Source organism: Camarhynchus parvulus, chromosome 7 (genome assembly GCF_901933205.1).
Source record: "Camarhynchus parvulus chromosome 7, STF_HiC, whole genome shotgun sequence".
NCBI lineage: Eukaryota > Metazoa > Chordata > Aves > Passeriformes > Thraupidae > Camarhynchus > Camarhynchus parvulus.
The window spans coordinates 15009940-15027543 of NC_044577.1; the positions used below are offsets into that span (position 1 = coordinate 15009940).

Sequence of the window (17604 nt, forward strand, 5' to 3'; positions counted from 1 at the left end):
GACAAGTGTTGCACTTCTCAGGTGAATAACTTAATGTTTTTGTCTCTATTAGACTACACTTAGCAGTAGCTGAAACTGGCTTAAGACTTTCATTGATCAAGATTTTAGATATACTTTATGTTCATAATGAAATCATGGGGATGCTATTTTGTAACTACACTAACTTGATGCCTTTGCTTCTAATTTTGAATACTTCCTAAGCTTCAGTAGAATTTTGTCTTTCCATCAGATGATTATCTATAATTAGGTTATGAATATTCAGTACTCCCAAAGGGAGTTTTGCTCACAGTGCTGTTCACCTTTTCTGACTTTCCTTGATGTAGACACTGGCAATTCTGTCCACTTTTCCGAAGTTCTGTTTGCAGTAATGGCAATAAAAATAGTCACTGAGTTATAACTTTTTGGATGTCATTTGAGGGAAAAAAAACCCCAAACCTTTAGTCTGAGAAGCAGAGCACCCTAGACAACACTAGTTTTACTGACTCCACCTTCAGTGAGGATGGTTTCCTTGCTGGATGCAGCAGTGTGTCTGTGTTAGGTTAAATAAATCCCATCTCCTCTCTCTTGTCATTGCTTCAAGCTCTTCACTCATTGTGGAAATCAGTACCTTCTGAAGGGTAAAACATCGTGCAGTTGCAAACCTAATTGGAAAGGAAAAAAACCCCACAAACACCCTAGACTACCTACTTCACTGACAAAAATAAATTTTAGTGTCTTTTGATTATATTGGTATTTCAAACTGAAAAGAGAAAACAAGACTGAACATACTTTGTTTTTATTTGGATATCTGTAACAGAGAGCTGTGATTTAGCTGGGGCTAAATGTAGTCCTTGAAATCATTGAAATCCCACTGAAGTTTGCAGGCTGCCCTACAGTGTGCTGAAGCACTGGCAGCGTGGAACACAGCTTGGTTCCCAGGTGCTGGCAGGAGTTTGCAGAAATAACAGAAAAAAATACTTTCTTTTACATCAAAAGAAGTAATTGGAAGACCACTGTCCTACCTTACATTTAGATGCCTGTTCAGGGATTAAGACCATTTTTTGTCAACAGTGCTAGAAAAATGTACTTTGCCTTCTCCTTTGATTTTTAGTGTACACTTCTTCTTTCATTGTTCTCCTGGCTTTTCTCTCCTAATAATTGAATTGACAGTTTGTATGCTTGCTTTCTTTCATCACCTTCTGTTTAATGTTGATTATAGTATTTTGAAGAGACTTGCAAAAATGTTTGATTTGTTTTGAAGATACTTTTTTACTTCCATTTACTCTGAAGTGACAAACAAAATTTCCACAGAGTGCATTTTTGTTTGTTTTTTTGTGGGGAGAGGGTGGTTGGATTTTGGGCCAGTTTTAATTTTCTGCTTTTATTCATGAGCAATACACTGGAAATGTTTTTGCTCCATGGGTTTGAGCTGTCACATACAACTGTGCCTAAGTTCTTCCATGAAAAAGATGAGAAATCCACTTTTTATACCTGGTTTGCTGGTATCTTAATTGTACTGATAGCTTGATCAAAATAAATTACTGCAACTCTTACTTTAATGCTAAAAATGAAAACTGAAAAAAAAATAAGAAAAAAACTGCCAAAATCCCTAAACATATTAATCTATTTTTTTACTCCTCATATTATAGTTTATATGTCACATTTAGCTGGATTTGTATGTTCAATGTCAAAGAGCTGGTTTTGTGAACTGATTGTGCTGAATCTGTGTATCTACAGTCCACATGTCACAATGGAAGATGTTTTCGCATTATGTCATCATAGTTGCCCCTTTTGGGACAAAGATGAGAAATTTATTCTGCTCTTGAATTTTTGACTGGTGGCTAATTTATCTTTCTCATTGCTTTCTCTTTGTTCCCCTCCTTGCTCTTTTCATACTCTTTTTTTTCTATGAGCAGATGGTAGCGGCAACTCTGGGAAAAAAGAAAAAAAAATCAGAAAATGGATATTTATGCTCCGTTTTGCATGATTTGTAAATAAATGATGCAAAAGCTGAAGACATAATTTACAAAATTCTAAACATCCCAATAGGAGCGAGATAAGAATACAAATTAAATCAGATATTAGGCCAATAGATGGTGCTGTTCCATAGAAATGCATAGGACACTTCAAGGTCAAAATTAGAGCTGTTGAGCAAACACATTTTGCTTTACAGGCATCTCAGTCATGCAAGATGTTAATATGATCTGGATATATCAAGCTGTTTTTAAATCTCACCAAATTGTTAAATATTTGAACTATTTTCCTCTGCAAATACACCAACAGGATAACATAACTAAATCTTATGTATGTATTCAGTAATCAAGCCATGTGAAAAACAAGTCTGCACATTCTGAGTTAAATTTCCTTAAACAAGTAACAAGGATCATTTTGAAGTTTCTGTGCCTGGACTCTCTTTTGTTCAGAAGATAGAGATTACTTCCACTTTGTGAACAGCAGTATTTTTCCTAAATATTGTAGGGAAATTTTTGCTAGTTTCAGTCATGTCACTGAAAGTAACACCTGCATAGTCCTGTGAACAGCTTTTTATAATAGCTGATCACTTGGCAAAAAATGATCTTTTGTTTCAGTAGACCAGTGCAGACATTTAAGCACTAGAAATTTGTTTTAAAATGGTGAAATTCCTCTTTCGGTGGAAGTTTGTGCTGGGACTAGGAGCCATGCGTTGAACTCTTCCTATCTTTCTGCACTAAGTTTTTTATACTACAGTGCGTGTATTAATATCTACTAAGCACTTTATTGAGAGTTAATTTGAAATCAGGAATATTTTTTCCTTTTCTGTGAGATAGTGCAATCTGTAATAGCCTCCTTTTTCAATCTGATTATATTTGCCTGCAGTTGGATGTATAGCATATAAGAGCAATAAAATTATGTTTGGCATTTTTAATTCTTTATCTTCTTGTGTTTCTAGGAGTGGTTTGCTGTTTATGTTGAACTTAATCAGCAGATAGCAGCTCTTCTAAATGCAGGGGATGAGGAGGACCTTGTGGAATTGAAAGCATTGCAGCAACAGCTGAGTGATGTATGTTACAGGCAGGCCAGTCAGCTGGAATTCAGGCAGAACCTATTACAAGCAGCACTTGAATTCCACAGTGTTGCCCAGGATGTAAGTTTTTCCTTTTAATTTTTTTTAAGGCATTGTCAATAAATTAGTGCATTAGTATTGTAAATGTTGACTACATTGGAAAAATATTCAGGGAGGTGAGGGGAAATATCATGTCACTTGGAAAATTCTGTAAGTCATCATTTACTGTAATGAAACACTGAGAAAATTGGCTCCCCCTTGTTTTAGGAGGGAAGTACTTTTTAATATGTCTTACATTTCAGTAGAATTTGAAATAAAAGGGTTACTAGTTGAAAAGTTACTTTTTTGCCCCTCTTTTTTATTTAGAGGCATATGCATTAATTGAACTGGAATTTGATGTACTTTTCATAGTTTCTTTTTGTAAAATGGCATGTTCATTTCCTATGCTTTTCTTAAAAAACAAGTAGAATCTTGGCTTCTACTCTCCCACCATCTAGGGATGTGGGCTCTTGGATTTCTACAAGGCAGATGGGTCATTTATCTTGACTTTCATTTCCTTTAGCTGCAAAGAGAAATTTGAAAATGACAAATTTCTAAATATTTAGAATATTTTAGAACCAACCATCTGAAGCTCAAACTTCTTTTTAAATATCAGCATTTATGTTCTTACATTTTAGTTGTCTCAGCAATTGGATGGTTTACTAGGAATGTTGTGTGTGGATGTAGCACCAGCAGATGGAGCATCAATTCAACAAACATTGAAACTACTAGAAGAGAAATTGAAAAGTGTTGGTAAGCAAGATATTTCTGCATTTCAGACACACACATTCTAATAAGTGCATTACAGGGGGAAGAAAGAGTAATCCCTTTTTAAAAAAATCATCAAAAAATCAGGGGGAAAAAATCTTATGACTTCTGATTCCTCAGAATGTCATGTTCCACTGAGTTACTTTGGGGCTGGCTTTTGTCTGGGGAAGTGATCTGGAACTGCTCTCTTTTAAAGATGTTTTACATCTAATGTATATATTTGTTATATGCCATTATAATGCATTTCATCTGTAAACAAACTTCTTGCCCCTATTAATCTTCTTTAGTGACTTAGGATTATAATGCTTAGATGATCTTTTTGTCTCCAGAGCCGACACCTTAATGATTAAGGTTTTATCCACTCACTTTTAGAATGCTTGTACTGGGTGTTTTGCAGTAACTTTGAATGTATATGTTAATAAATGACACATTGAAGGTTGTTACACTGTCAAGCATATGGAATTATTTCAGTTGGAAGGGGTCTGCAGTGATCAGCTTGTTGATTAATTTGTGGGAGAAAGAGCTGCAAAGAAAAATAATTTATTGTAGAAGTGGGTATGATTGGAATATAACAGTTTGATGCATAAATGAGATATTCCTTCAGGAAAACAGATAGTAAAGCTGCCAAATAAGAGATGTAACAGCAGATCCCAAGGGCTGACAAATTTCAGTGTAGAATATTGTATCAGCCATATCAGATGTATTATAAAGTAGTAACTTGTGCCAGCAGTGGAAGAACACTTAGGCTACAACTGCTTAGCAGTGATAAATATTTTAGGAATTATCTGTGTGGATGAAAGACACTAATTAGCTATGTATATGCTGAAAAGCTGACACGCTGTCAACTTCTATTCCTTTTCTTGTTATCTGCTAGGTCATAAAATAGCAAAGCCGTAGTTCTTTGTTAATATAGACAAATGCTCACTCAAACGTGAGTTGGAAAGGGTGATGAAGGACATAGTAATATCCTTGTCATTTTCCAGGTTCCAGTCTTCATTCATGTATGATTCTGTTGTGTTTTCTCTCTCCATTGAGGAGAAAACCCACTGAAATTCTGAGTGATCACTGACCTTTATTTTCTCATTCTCTTATTAGACTTAGGCTTGCAAGGCTTGCGTGAGAAAGGTCAAAGTCTTCTAGATCAGATATCTAACCAGGCATCATGGGCCTATGGAAAGGATGTGACAATTGAAAACAAAGAAAATGTGGACCATATCCAAGGAGTGATGGAAGATATGCAGCTAAGAAAACAAAGGTAAGAACAACAATTCAAGTCATTAAGATTTTTGTGTGTTAACAGGTCACTTTTTATACAATTTAGTTTGTTGTAAAGAGCCCATTTTGTTTTATGTTCAGTAAAGGGATGTTTTACAACTGTAATTTATATTTGTAGTATATTTGAATGGGACAGAAACTTCCCTGACTAATCTGTTGTAGTGTATTCCTAAAAACAAGCACCTTTTCTATTTTGGTACTGGATGGAGTACTTGAATGCTTTCCTGTGCTTGTAAATGTCAGAAATTATACATTCCTTTTATATGGAGTTATGAAAACATGCAAGAGGTGTCTTCTATATGTTAGCAGTTTGAGATGGTACTATAATGTAATTACAGTAGTGGTCATGGGGGTAAAATTATGTATTAAACAGCCTTGTTTGTCCTCTTTATCACAAGCTCTGTCCTTTGAATATGGTATTTTCTTTTCTGAAGATAGGAAGACAAATGAGGCAGTATTGGAGGGGACAGGGTACAAAATGGAGGCTCAGATTTCAGAAGAGCAGATGATGGCATAGAGGACCATACAGTCACCCCAGGACATGGGGTTTGAATTTTAGGAAATCATATAGAGTGGGGGATAAGGTTGGGAAAAATGTTGAAGGGAGTTGAATTTATAAGAAGGATGGATTTTGCCATCGTCCTCTTCCTCCAAAATTTGATTATTTGTAATTAAATATGTAGTAGTACTGGATTTTTTGTAGTACTGCCTTTTTTTTTCCTACTAAACAGTGTGAAAGAATTAGAAGCTATTGCCAGTAATACTGCTGGAAGCCCTGGGACCATGTAATACTGTCCACAGAAATGGCCTGGTGTTCAAGGGCACTGGCTGAGCAAAGAGGTGCCTCTAGGCAACAGCAAGCTCTAGTGAGCATCAAATTGCCCGTTTTACAAATTAATTCCACTATTCTTAAATTGTTTTCTTAGGGAGCTTAGTGTAAGGAGCTATGTGTTTTGGTAGTGCTTAGAGAAAATACTGTTTTAAGTCTGCCCTCTGAATCCTATTAATTTAAGCAATACTTGTGTTTAGAGGGCCAGCCGCAAAAAGCTACAGAGGACGTGTCACTGTGCAGTAAAATGGCAGTTGGAATTCCATACTGAGAAAAGAGATGTGCATGGGAGAAGGGAGGACTTTGTATACACGATAATGGATTCTGAATCAGCTGTGAACTCAAAGATAAACATTGGAAAACTTGCAGAAATTGCTTTAGTGTTCAAACACACAGGGAAAAGCAAGTAGAATGCCAGGAATTATTAGGAAAGGAATAAAAAACTGAAAGAAGAATGTCATTGTGTCCAGGATATAGATTGGTAGTCGATTTTTGTTTGTGTTACACAATTCTGCTCTGTATTCTCAGAAGGGTTATAGAATTGTGGGAAGTCATTTAGAGGACTAAAACATCAATAGTATTTCCAGACAAAGGTATGAAGGAGCTTTCAGATTGTGAAAGATTAAACAAGGCTGTTTAGCCTGGATGAGAGACGAAAAATAAAAGGACTAAGTATCTCTCAGTAGCATGTAATAATATTTTTTGCTATTTTTTTTTCCAAGTTCTGTTGAATGTTTCTTGTTTACATACAAGTGTTGTAATGTTTATTTTTAGGGGCATTTTGCTGCTTTATTTATGATTTTGGAACCTATAAACTGGTTTCCTGCATTATTAGAGCAGATGATGTCCTTTCTGTAAGCATTGCAGGACATGTAACAAAACGCAGCACGCTAACAAACTGTTCTTTGGAAGAGCTTATGTTTGTAACCAGTTTGGAAAGGATCATGCACACAATCTTTTGCATTTGCTTATAAAGCCAACTGTTGTTGACATTAGTAATTCCATTTGCACTGAACAGGAGTGTGCATCTTGCTGTCTACTTTGTAGGCTCTGAAATTGAAGTGGAAAGCATTCTGCTAGATGTATTAGCTTAGGTCTCATTGTGGAAAGAGGACTTTCAACACTTTTATTGGAATTCTGGAGAAAGAACTGCAAACTGTGCTCAACTCAGAACAAGATAATCAGGGGCAGTTTTTATATCAATTAGATTTTGAAATGCTTCCTGACAAGTAAAGCAAAGGACATCATCATAAAAGGGTTCAGATATTACCATCTGTAGTCAACTAAAAAGAAAAATAGAAAAATGTATTATCTTTTAATCAGCCTCATCATATTCATTCAGAAACACTGCCCCCAACAAACAGTACAGTTCAGAATTATGCCAGGTTGAAGCCCACTTTCATCTGAATTTTAGTAGGACAAAGTCTGTCTTAGCCTCTGTTTTACAGAGCTTACCAGTGCAGCAAGGTAAGGAACCTGGGATGCTCTTGCAAGACCTTGTAGCTGTCTCTGGTGTTACTGCCTCGAGCTTAGCCGTATCATCGAGCCATATTCCATATCATGGATCTTGAGGGTCATGATTTTGGTGACTTGGAGTGCTCAGTTCTACTTATTGCAAGTTTCTTATTGTTGTCTGTGGCATGAGGTATTTTTGCCAAGCTAAGCAGCTTTGATTGCCTTTTCATGAATGCTTGTATCTTAATGTTACTCACTTGAAAACATTGTTGTCAATGTCAGAGTGTTTTGTGTCTGCTGTACATGTGTTGGTGAAACTTTCTGTGCTGCTGTTTAAGGTGTGAGGATATGGTGGATGTGCGGAGACTGAAGATGCTTCAGATGGTGCAGTTATTTAAATGTGAAGAGGATGCTGCTCAGGTATGGAAACGTCTCTAGAATTTCATCATTCTAGTCTTTGTAGTCCACAGAGTTGATTTATGGGGGCTGATAGCTTTACAGTACTTTTTTTGCAACTTTCAAATGTAGTTTTATTTAGGTAATATGTAGAGTGAAAATAAAGGCTATAGCAATGTCTGCAAATGGTATATTTGGGGATTGCATGCATGATCTACCAGCTTCTGACAGCTCATTTAACTTTTTTTCTGTATTAAAAGTGTATGCTAGTACTGAAGTAACATCACCCTTCTGGTGATGGTTTAATTTCTTTTTCTGGTTTAATTTCTTTTTAATGTATTGATTTTTATTCTTTTGGCTTGTTTAAGGCAGTAGAATGGTTAAGTGAACTCTTGGATGCTCTGCTGAAGACACACATCCGACTGGGAGATGATGCTCAAGAAACAAAAGTTTTACTGGAGAAACATCGAAAATTTGTTGATGTTGCACAGGTGAAATGTGCTATTTTTTTCTAGCAATATGGGGTTTGTGCAGTTTAACATCCTCTCCTAAACAGAATCAATATCTGTATGGACAGTCATTGAACAGCTGTCACTGGTCTTACTGGTTTCCCTCAGTGCCTGAGTGAAGAAATTGATTGCTGAAGTTGGCAATGGGCCTAATGAAATGTTGCAGTTCCATCCAGAGTCACTACCTTAGTTAACCTTCACATAGGCAATGCAAACAACCAAACAAAATTCACTGGCTTTTGTGAAAGATATATCTCAAATAGTCTTTAAAATTACTTTTGACAAGGTGCGCCAAAGCCCCTGGTCAGATGTTTTGTCAGTCGTTTACTGTTTTTAGGTGTCTAAATTGGACTTGTTAATTAACAGATGTGATGTTTTCTAATTCCACCTCTTGCACTGGAGTTTCCTCTTTTGATGAACAAGAGTTGATGACAGGAGGGTCATTTGCTGTTGCAGTGATGTGCCTCAGGGCACCTGGATGCCTGGCTAACCATAGACATGGTGCCAGTGAAGTCAGGGAGATCGTCCTCTCAGCAGTGGATATCAAGTATCACTTGGAAGATCCAAACAGCTATTCAGAGTTCTTGGGAAGCTCCATTCTTTTGCCGCTGTGAACATTAGGCAGCAGTGGATGTTGGATTTTTTTTTTAAGAGTGAAAGCACTGTTTGGTCATTACAATTTTATTCTTATTTTATCAGCATTTTCTCGTAGACCAGATTAGTTCAATGTACTTTGTGAACCTAAATTGTGGAGCTTCCATAAACTTGCCTGCTGTTGTTGCTTTAAGATGCTATTTTGTTGCCAGGTGAAGTGCAGGGTTTTTACACGCACTTACTCTCCCATCCCCTCCAATTTTTAGAGTACTTACGATTACGGGAGACAGCTACTGCAGGCAACAGTGGTCCTGTGCCAGTCCTTGCGATGCACTTCAAGGTCCTCAGGGGACACACTTCCCAGACTGAACAGAGTGTGGAAACAGTTTACAGTGACTTCTGAAGAAAGAGTACACCGGTTGGAAACAGCTGTTGCATTTCATTCAACTGCTGAAAAGGTGAGTGTTGTGTTTTATTAAGAAGAAAAATTCTTACCTGAGTTCAGGCAAACAATATGTAAGAAATATAAAGCTGCCAGTGTTTACATTTACCTTTTCTAAATATTTTTTTAACGGCAGCAAGAAGTTACATATATTTTTCCAACCATTTACTTCAGTACTTAATGTAATAATTTTTCACATACCTGTACTGCTATAGGGCCCCCTTAACAAAAAGGAGAGCAGCGCTCTTCAAATGGGAACTCTGATATTGATGATAAAGCATTCCTTTATGTCTTTTAGACTAATTCTTAAAAGCCAGGAACACTTCTTTGTACAAGGTATGATACAAAGCTATCAGGTCGTTTAAATTCTTTGGACAGTTAAAGGTGTATTGCCCTTTAAGCTGTTTGGATTTTGGATGGGAGAACCTTCTCTCTGTAAATGAGAGCAGCTCCTTCCACTTTAATTTCCACACATGCTGTCTTGTTCCATCTTGTATTTTGCACCTGGTGGGGTTTGAATGTGCTTTCTTCCTGAGCACACTCTACCTTGGTATGGTTTTCAGACTCCTATAACCAAATGTCTCACTGCAGCACCCAGTCAAGTGATGCAAGAAGCACAGTGAAGGATGAGCAGTCAGCAACAATGTGATGAGGATTAGTTGCTGAAGGGGGAAAATATTCAGTGTTTTCAAATGCTTGAACTTGAGACAATGTCCTTTAATGTAGGTCATGAGGGATAGGGCCTTTTTGTCCACACCTGTTTTTTTGTGTGAAGCAGTGTGTTTTAAAAAATCAGTTTAGAGTATGTATCTCAAATATGATAATAAAATTACATGTAACTGAAAAAAACACAAATCTTGCACATGGTGAAATAAATTCATTTTGTCATTAAAAGAGAGCATGGATTCAGAGTTGATTAATTTGCTCCTTGGTTTTATTAATTTCTTATTTGTATTAGTGGAAAATACTTCAAATTTGCAGGCATTGGGAGTTGGTGGAGGTTCACAAAAGCAGAAATAGATCATCTGTGCTTCCAGAGATTTACCTGATACCAAGTTAAATTTCAGTGGTTCATAAACTCCTAGAAGAGTAGAATCTCTCAATCCATATTATGAGCATTCTTTCATTATTGCAGTAGTTAATTGCTGAGTTTAGGCAATCTTAAGTTTAAAGAAAAGTAAATTAATGTCTGACAAAACAATGCTCTTGTTCAAAAACCTAATTCTCCTTTCACTATTGGACATATATTAATGAGTCTATGTGGAAAATAGTTTGTTAATATCCATGCTGCTTGGGAAAAAAATAAGAAGTGGCAAAGTGAGAAGTGGAAGAAAATAGAGTACTGAGTACTGGTATTGAGTTACAATCCCATCTGGAAAGGCTTGTGTTTGGATTTTTTTCGTCCTACCTGTTCTGTGCAGATGTGGTTTTTAGTTTTGATACCTGTTGTAAGGAGTCTTCGTTGACCATGGTGTTTCCACTTTACATTACTGTCTTGTATGTTTAATGATGTCAGTCACTATTTTTATGCGTTTCATGTTTGTTGCAGGAATATTGTCTAGGAAGACTACTTTTTATTCCCTCTCAGAAGAAATGTAAAACATTCTAATACAAAACACTTGTATCCCTGAACAGTCTTCTTAATGAACCGTAATTAGTATTTTCTTTTCTTGAATTATATGTGTCAGTTGATCTCATGTAAATGTGGCAGTGGAAATGCCAAAAGAACATCCACTCTGCCAGTTAATGGCACTTAAAAAAACTACATGCTTTGTACTTTATTCTGTATTTTCTTACTTTTATTAAACAGATTTTGCAGGAATGTCCAGACCAGCCAGAAGCTTTTAATGAAATGGATCAATTTGATGAAATTGAAGCAGTTGGGAAATCACTGTTGGACAGACTAACAGTGCCTGTAGTTTATCCCGATGGGTATGTAGTATGGTTTCTAATGCCTTTGGTAAAGTTGTATAATAGTCTCATATGCAGAAGAATCCTGAAAGCTTGCTGAAACAGAAAAGTGAGCAAATTGTTTTTATAAAATTTGAAATAGGACCTGTCTGCTTTCTATGAAAAAATGGGAAGGAATTTTTAATGAGTATTAATGCACTGCCTTTTTAAAGTAGTGACCTTTTCACACTGAATGATTATTAGATTTATGCAGCCTTTGCACCAGCATAGTATGCAGAAGTAACAGAAGAATGACCAGTCTCAGTCTCTTCTCCCTGAAAAAAGATACAAGATGAGAATTACAGGATTTCTGTTTATGTATTTGCAATTCTATCTATCTAAGCCAGTATATTGAAGATGAATTTATATTTTATTTATTTGGTAAACAAAACAGTACTTTTCTTGAGAATTATTCATTTTAACTTTAAATTTGTAGTTATCTTGAGCTACAAAGGCAAATTGAATTTGGAATCTCAGCCATTGTAAAACTCAGTTCTCTGTGTTTAATAATGTCTGTTGTTATGCTGAGCTTGTAGTTAATTTCTACGTGAGTTACAGCCAAGCTATGGAGCAAGTCTCTGGTGTGTAGGATGCCACACCATAATGAAAAAGGTCTGAAATAACTGTATTGAGTTAGAGGCTGAAATGTTATAAGATAACACCAGGCAACTGCCTTAAGCATTACCTGAAGTCTACCTGAAAAACACCGTTGCAGGAAGCTGGTCGTGAAAATTTTTTCTCATCATATTTCCAAAATGCCATATGCCTTCTGCAGGGCAGATCCTTCAATACAGAGGGCTAATCATGAAGATGGGCCCAGGCCTGAATTAGTAGTGATTTTCACTGTTCTTTCAATAGTGTGTTTGAAAATAGTGGAGGATTTTATAGCTGTAGAAAAAAAACCAAAACCAAACAAAAAACTGACTCAAAACCAGATCAAGAAGTGTTAGTTGAAGTATTTCTGTATAACTTCTGTATGGCAGATTCTAGTGATCTGGTAAAAGTAACAACTGTTCAATCCTGAACATCATTTTTGACCCCTCTGGAATTTCAGTAGAGTTTTGCGTATCCCCCTTCACAAAAACGGTATGGAAGTTGTCCTGTATATGAGGACCCCCTGCTCATCATCCTGGCATTCTGGCTTTGAAGTGTTTGGCATATAGTTTGGAAAAGGTTTGCTGATTATTAGAAATAGTTTGAGATTTAAGAACATACAAAATGTCATAAATGGCTGGGGGCGTTTTCATCAGCCTGTTCACCTCTTCAGACTTTCGCCAGTATCTTTTTAGAAGCTCAGGTCACTGTTCCTGTCCTGCTCATGGCTTCTGCTCTGTATGAGGAAATGCTGTGATCCGTGTGCTGTTGTGCAGTCTGACCAGTTACCTCCTCAAATGAGTCTATTCCTGCTCAGAATAACTTTTTCTGTCCAGTTTTGCCTGTCTGAAAGTCCTTTGTCCTACTGCCATTTCCAAAGTGTACAGCTTCTCTGCTTTGTAACTGGATTTAATACCTGTTCTTCTGAAACACATAGTCTGTTCAAACCCTCCCTTTGCTGACAGCTTGGTGAGTGGTTTCCCCAACATTTCAGCTGCTTTTTTTGTATTTGAATTACATAGCCATGTCTTCCTTTCAGTTTGAGAGGTAGATGGCATAATTTGACAGCATGTGGTTGACTTAACATGTGAAGAGTACTTTAATAATGCAGCCATTTTAAAAACTCAGAATTCATGTATAGACAGGTATCACAGATTGTCACAGTATGCAAAATTGTCAGATGGACTTGGGTGAGAGCCAGAGGAGGGTGGTAATAAAAAGAGTTGGGAAGCATCCAGTTGTGCTTCTAGAATAATGCCTTGCTGTTCAAATCACAGAATGGTTTGGGTTGGAAGGGACATTTAAAATAATCCAGTTCCAATCCCCCTGCCAAGGGCAGGGACACCTTTCACTAGACCAGCAGTGTCTCACCACCCTCAAACTTCTGTTGGGAGTGTGTTTTGGATATGAAAGGCTCATTGAGTATTTGTAACAATTTCATAAAAATTTGCTGTTGAGTCTTCATCACTGTCTCCAAAGCTTTTTAAAGGTGGCTTTTAAATGACAAGAGGAAAAAGTGGCTATTTTTCTTATCTGTTTTGTATTTTCTACTTCAATTAACAGGTGTATTTGTGTACTGACTTACTACTGATAATTTATTGTGACTTGGGTTTTTTCTAGGTCTGAGCAGTACTTTGGGAGCCCAAGTGATATGGCTTCTGCAGCAGAACACATCAGGGAGAAGATGAAGTTAGTTAGCCTGAAAAAGCAGCAGCTGAGACAACCAGAAGCCACTACCCCAGAGAGCTAATACTGACCTTGTCTATGAATTCATAACAGGACTTCAGTTTGTAATCCAGCATGTTGTTTGCATATTACAGAATTTGGTATAATATATTAAAATGCATTTCACAGCTGTTACGAGTCTCATCTTTTTTTCAAAGTAAATGTTCTCAGCATCTTAATACTGTACATCTATCAAGCCATAATTATTTAACATGCTATGAAACCATAGACTCCAAGTATCTTATGAAAAGGAACTGTAAACTTTGCACTGAAATTTGCTGTAAAGCTTTACCTGACCTGTCAGCTGCTTCTTAGTTAGACAGCTGATGCAAGCTTTGAGTGGTGCTAATTAAAGTGTTAGAAGTTCCATATTATGAAACTCTAGTTCTTTGCTTCCCCCATGCCCAGGTGATGTAGTAATTTTAGACTGTGAGGAAAGTACCTGCAGTGTAGACTCTGGTAACCCTGTAATTTTAATTTGAAATACTTAAAAAAAAAAATCATTTTTATTGTGCCAGTATGCAACCTGCCCATCAGATCTTTGATATATCAAATTCATTAAACAGATGTTTTCCTATTTGTATTGATAATGTATTAAAAGCTGTTTGTGCTTAATAAAAATCATCTTTTTAAAATCTAAGATAAATTTGTTCTGGTCTGTATTTTCAAATATTAATGTTACATTTTTATGATAAGTGGTAGTAAAAATAATTGCTCCTCCAATATGTTTAGAAAATCTGTATAATTTTTCTTATGAAATACATTGTAGCTATAAGAGAACTGCATATGAACTATTACTGATGGGTGCAAAAGTCCTGGCTATTTTATTCTTTCTTCCTGGTAGCAGTACTTGCACAAAAGTAAGATGGTATTTGCATAAGTCAGTGTTATATTAATTATAGTTTTGTTCCCTTGTAAGACTGGCACATGTCTCCTGTGCTTTATTTCTAAGTCCTTTGTTTCCTTTCGATGGAGAATCCTGAATAATGTGAATATCCCTGTTGGTAGCTTTGCGGTTAAAGGTTTTTGTGTAATGAAAGAGAAATTAACGTGAGGTTCATAACTTCAAACCATGAGATTAGTAATAAAATGAAATTTATTCAGAGAAGGGAATTGGATTGAATCCAAATCAGCTGTGTGCATGGCGTGGTTAACTTCTTAATCTTCAGAATGCAATCTGAATACATCAGTTATTATATTTTTGGAAGATGGTGTGGGATCTGACCATTTTAGAGTACTCTGTGTAGAACAAACAACTGTAAGTCTGAGAACTCTGTTATCTCGCTATACTTTGCTCACAGTCAAAATAATGCTCTCTTCCTACAGGCATTGCGATTACTCTGCAGATTTTCCTCATGGATGTGTCTTCAAATACTTTATTTACTTATTTTTCTTAGTTTTAAGCATTTTCTCCAGAGGAAAGTGATGTTTCAAATCAAGCCATTTATTAAGAAACAGTAATTCCAAATGAATGGCTTTCCTGTAAATTCAGTGAGGTAAAAATACCTCAAAAAAGGTATGTTTCCTCTTAGGGGATTTTGGCAAAGGAAATATAATTTTTTTTCATGCACTTAATGCAATGTTAAAATATTACATTAATATTGATTTAAAACTAACTGAAGTTTTACAGACCTCATTTATAAAGAGACTTTTTTAATATAATCGTTCAAATTTAATTTAGTTGTTTAATTGCGTTTGAGAAAGCTGATGTTATTACAGCTAATATTAGGAGGATATAAATTCATTTAGAAAGAACCAAACCATGAAAAGTATGCATATATTTAATATAAAGTGCAAACACATAAGTAAATTAATATAGTTAAAAATAAGCACCATGTCTCCAGTTCTGCAGCATTTGTAAATTGAATCTGCTTACAGTAAATTATGGTCTGCAGTATAAAATCTCATTAAAATGTTACAGTAAGCAAGCATTACACTTTAAATTATTTTCTGGTTTTTATTATATTTTGGGGTTTTTTTTTAATTTTATTTTATTTCTTTACTATATTTAGGGGCTCAATACTGTATGCAAACCCAGGGCAGTATCAGAAGCTCTTCACTCATTCCTGTGACAGCTGCATGCACAACTTGGAACTGATGACTGCTCACCCCAGTAACCCTGATGTTAATTTTGGCTCAGTGTGTGTAGTCCAATCTTGATGCTGCTCTTATCTGTCCTTTGACATTCCTAGGGGCCACTGGATCCTGACTTTCACCCAGTGACTCTAATTGAGTCTCCAGTACCGCATCTTGGGCTGTGCCAACTTTTGCTCTGCCTTTCTGTTCTCTTCCTCTGGAATTCCTTGTCTGTAGGCAAATCAAGTGTCTGGCAAAGGGCTGTTTACCAGCTCTCCACCATTTGCCCATTTTCTGTGTATCAGGAATGAGAGCAGGTAGCTTTCTAAGTCGTGTTGCTTGAGAATCTGCCAGATATTTCAAATCCTATGAACTCTGAGACTTCCTAGCTTACTGAAACAATGGAATAAATGTTTTCTGTTAATACTGCTTTAGAATGTAACTGATTGAGAGAGAAATTTTTGTGCTGGTCTGTACTTTTATGCCATCCTCTGTGGTTGTACGTGGTGCTGAACCTTTAATAGCCCACAAAGTCAATGAGATACAGACTTACTAAAAAGCAAAAAATCCCCTGCTCGAGTATTACTGTTACTTGTCTCTGCATTTACTACTGCAAAAGAAAGGTGGCTGTACTTGTAGCTCTTCGTCTGCATTATTTTTGGTTGCAAAAAATTCAAACAATGGAGTTCCAAAAGATGCAAATATGTTTCAGATTTTTTAAACAGAGGTCACGTGCAGTGGAGGGTACAGTGCTGCAAGGTGTGAGATGGGGAGATACCCACAGGAAGGGAAGGATTGACTGTAAGGATTGTAATTGTTACGCCCCTCAGTACATTACCCCTGATGACTTGTTCATGGTAATGAAATGAGCACCGAGATTTTCTGTGTTCCTTTTAGCCAAATTTGGATGTACTTGAAATGTTTCAAAATATGATAACTATTTTGTTACTCGTGCTGGTAACGTAATCCTGAGTGTGCTTTTTGTGACAGTGAATGGAAAGGTGATCAACTTGCTAAGTGCCATCCCTTTTTCCTAGGGCATAAATTGCGCAGACTGACAGCCATAGACAATGCCTATACCTACGAGCTCTTTTATTACAAAATGTGTGTGCACTGATGTATAAGGTGTCCATAAAAATGTTTGGTGCTGTTCACCACTTAACTTTATATTTTGTTTAGTAGGATTAATGGAGTTACATTGTTCTTGGAAAATAAATAGATTTGGATCATGGGCTTCTATAGCTTTGTGTGAGTGACTGATCCAGAGTTCAAATAAAGCCACTCTGGAGGTGCAGCAGTGGGTGGAGAAGGGCTGTGTGCAGAGCAGGATCGTATAGCACTTCTTGTTCCATCGGGCTGGCCAAGGATATCAGTGCCAACTGACAAAAAGATGAGGGGAACTCTTTTTTTTCCATCACAGTAAAAAAATAAAAGTGTCAGTAGGTCACGATCACAAAGTGAGGTTGTCACGGGCTTTCTGCAACAGTAATGACATGTAATGGTGTTATAATAGCCTCTAGTTTCCTGTATTCTTTCTACAGGATAATTTTAATTTGTTTAAGGAGATTATTAAGAAGGAGGAAGAAGGAACGCTTTTGGAGCTAGAGATGAAATTCTCTAATAGCTCTGAAGCTAAAATGCTGAGAAATGGATGAAAGCAAAGATTTGGTGACACCTAAATTTTGAAGGATTGATTTAGTATCTCTACAGATTTTTGTATTGGTAAAAAGGGAGTTAGGACTGTAAAAATGCTAGATTGTTAGATTTCTGTTCTAGTTTTAAAAAATATCTAGTTTTAAAAAATTGATTGAAACATATAGAATAAAAATCCATACATATGTAATGGCTGCAAAAGCACCTGAATGTGAGCTGCAGAACCACAGTTTGAGTATCTGGAGCTTGCATAACATGGTTCCAACTAAATTCATTC

The 17604-nt window shown here is 36.4% G+C and overlaps 1 protein-coding gene across 4 annotated transcripts in view; it reads left to right on the forward strand.

Annotated features, from left to right (window-relative positions):
• The window catches only part of SESTD1 (SEC14 and spectrin domain containing 1), a 50966-nt gene extending 36728 nt beyond the window's left edge, over positions 1-14238 (forward strand). For all 4 annotated transcript variants that reach the window (XM_030951802.1, XM_030951799.1, XM_030951801.1 and 1 more), the window contains 8 exons: positions 2909-3103; positions 3700-3814; positions 4925-5084; positions 7727-7808; positions 8153-8275; positions 9154-9345; positions 11140-11261; positions 13494-14238. In XM_030951802.1, coding sequence (XP_030807662.1) covers positions 2909-3103; positions 3700-3814; positions 4925-5084; positions 7727-7808; positions 8153-8275; positions 9154-9345; positions 11140-11261; positions 13494-13623 — 1119 coding nt within the window. In that variant the 3' untranslated portion in view covers positions 13624-14238. The remainder of the gene's footprint in view (positions 1-2908; positions 3104-3699; positions 3815-4924; positions 5085-7726; positions 7809-8152; positions 8276-9153; positions 9346-11139; positions 11262-13493) is intronic.
• The last annotated feature ends 3366 nt before the right edge of the window (positions 14239-17604 follow it).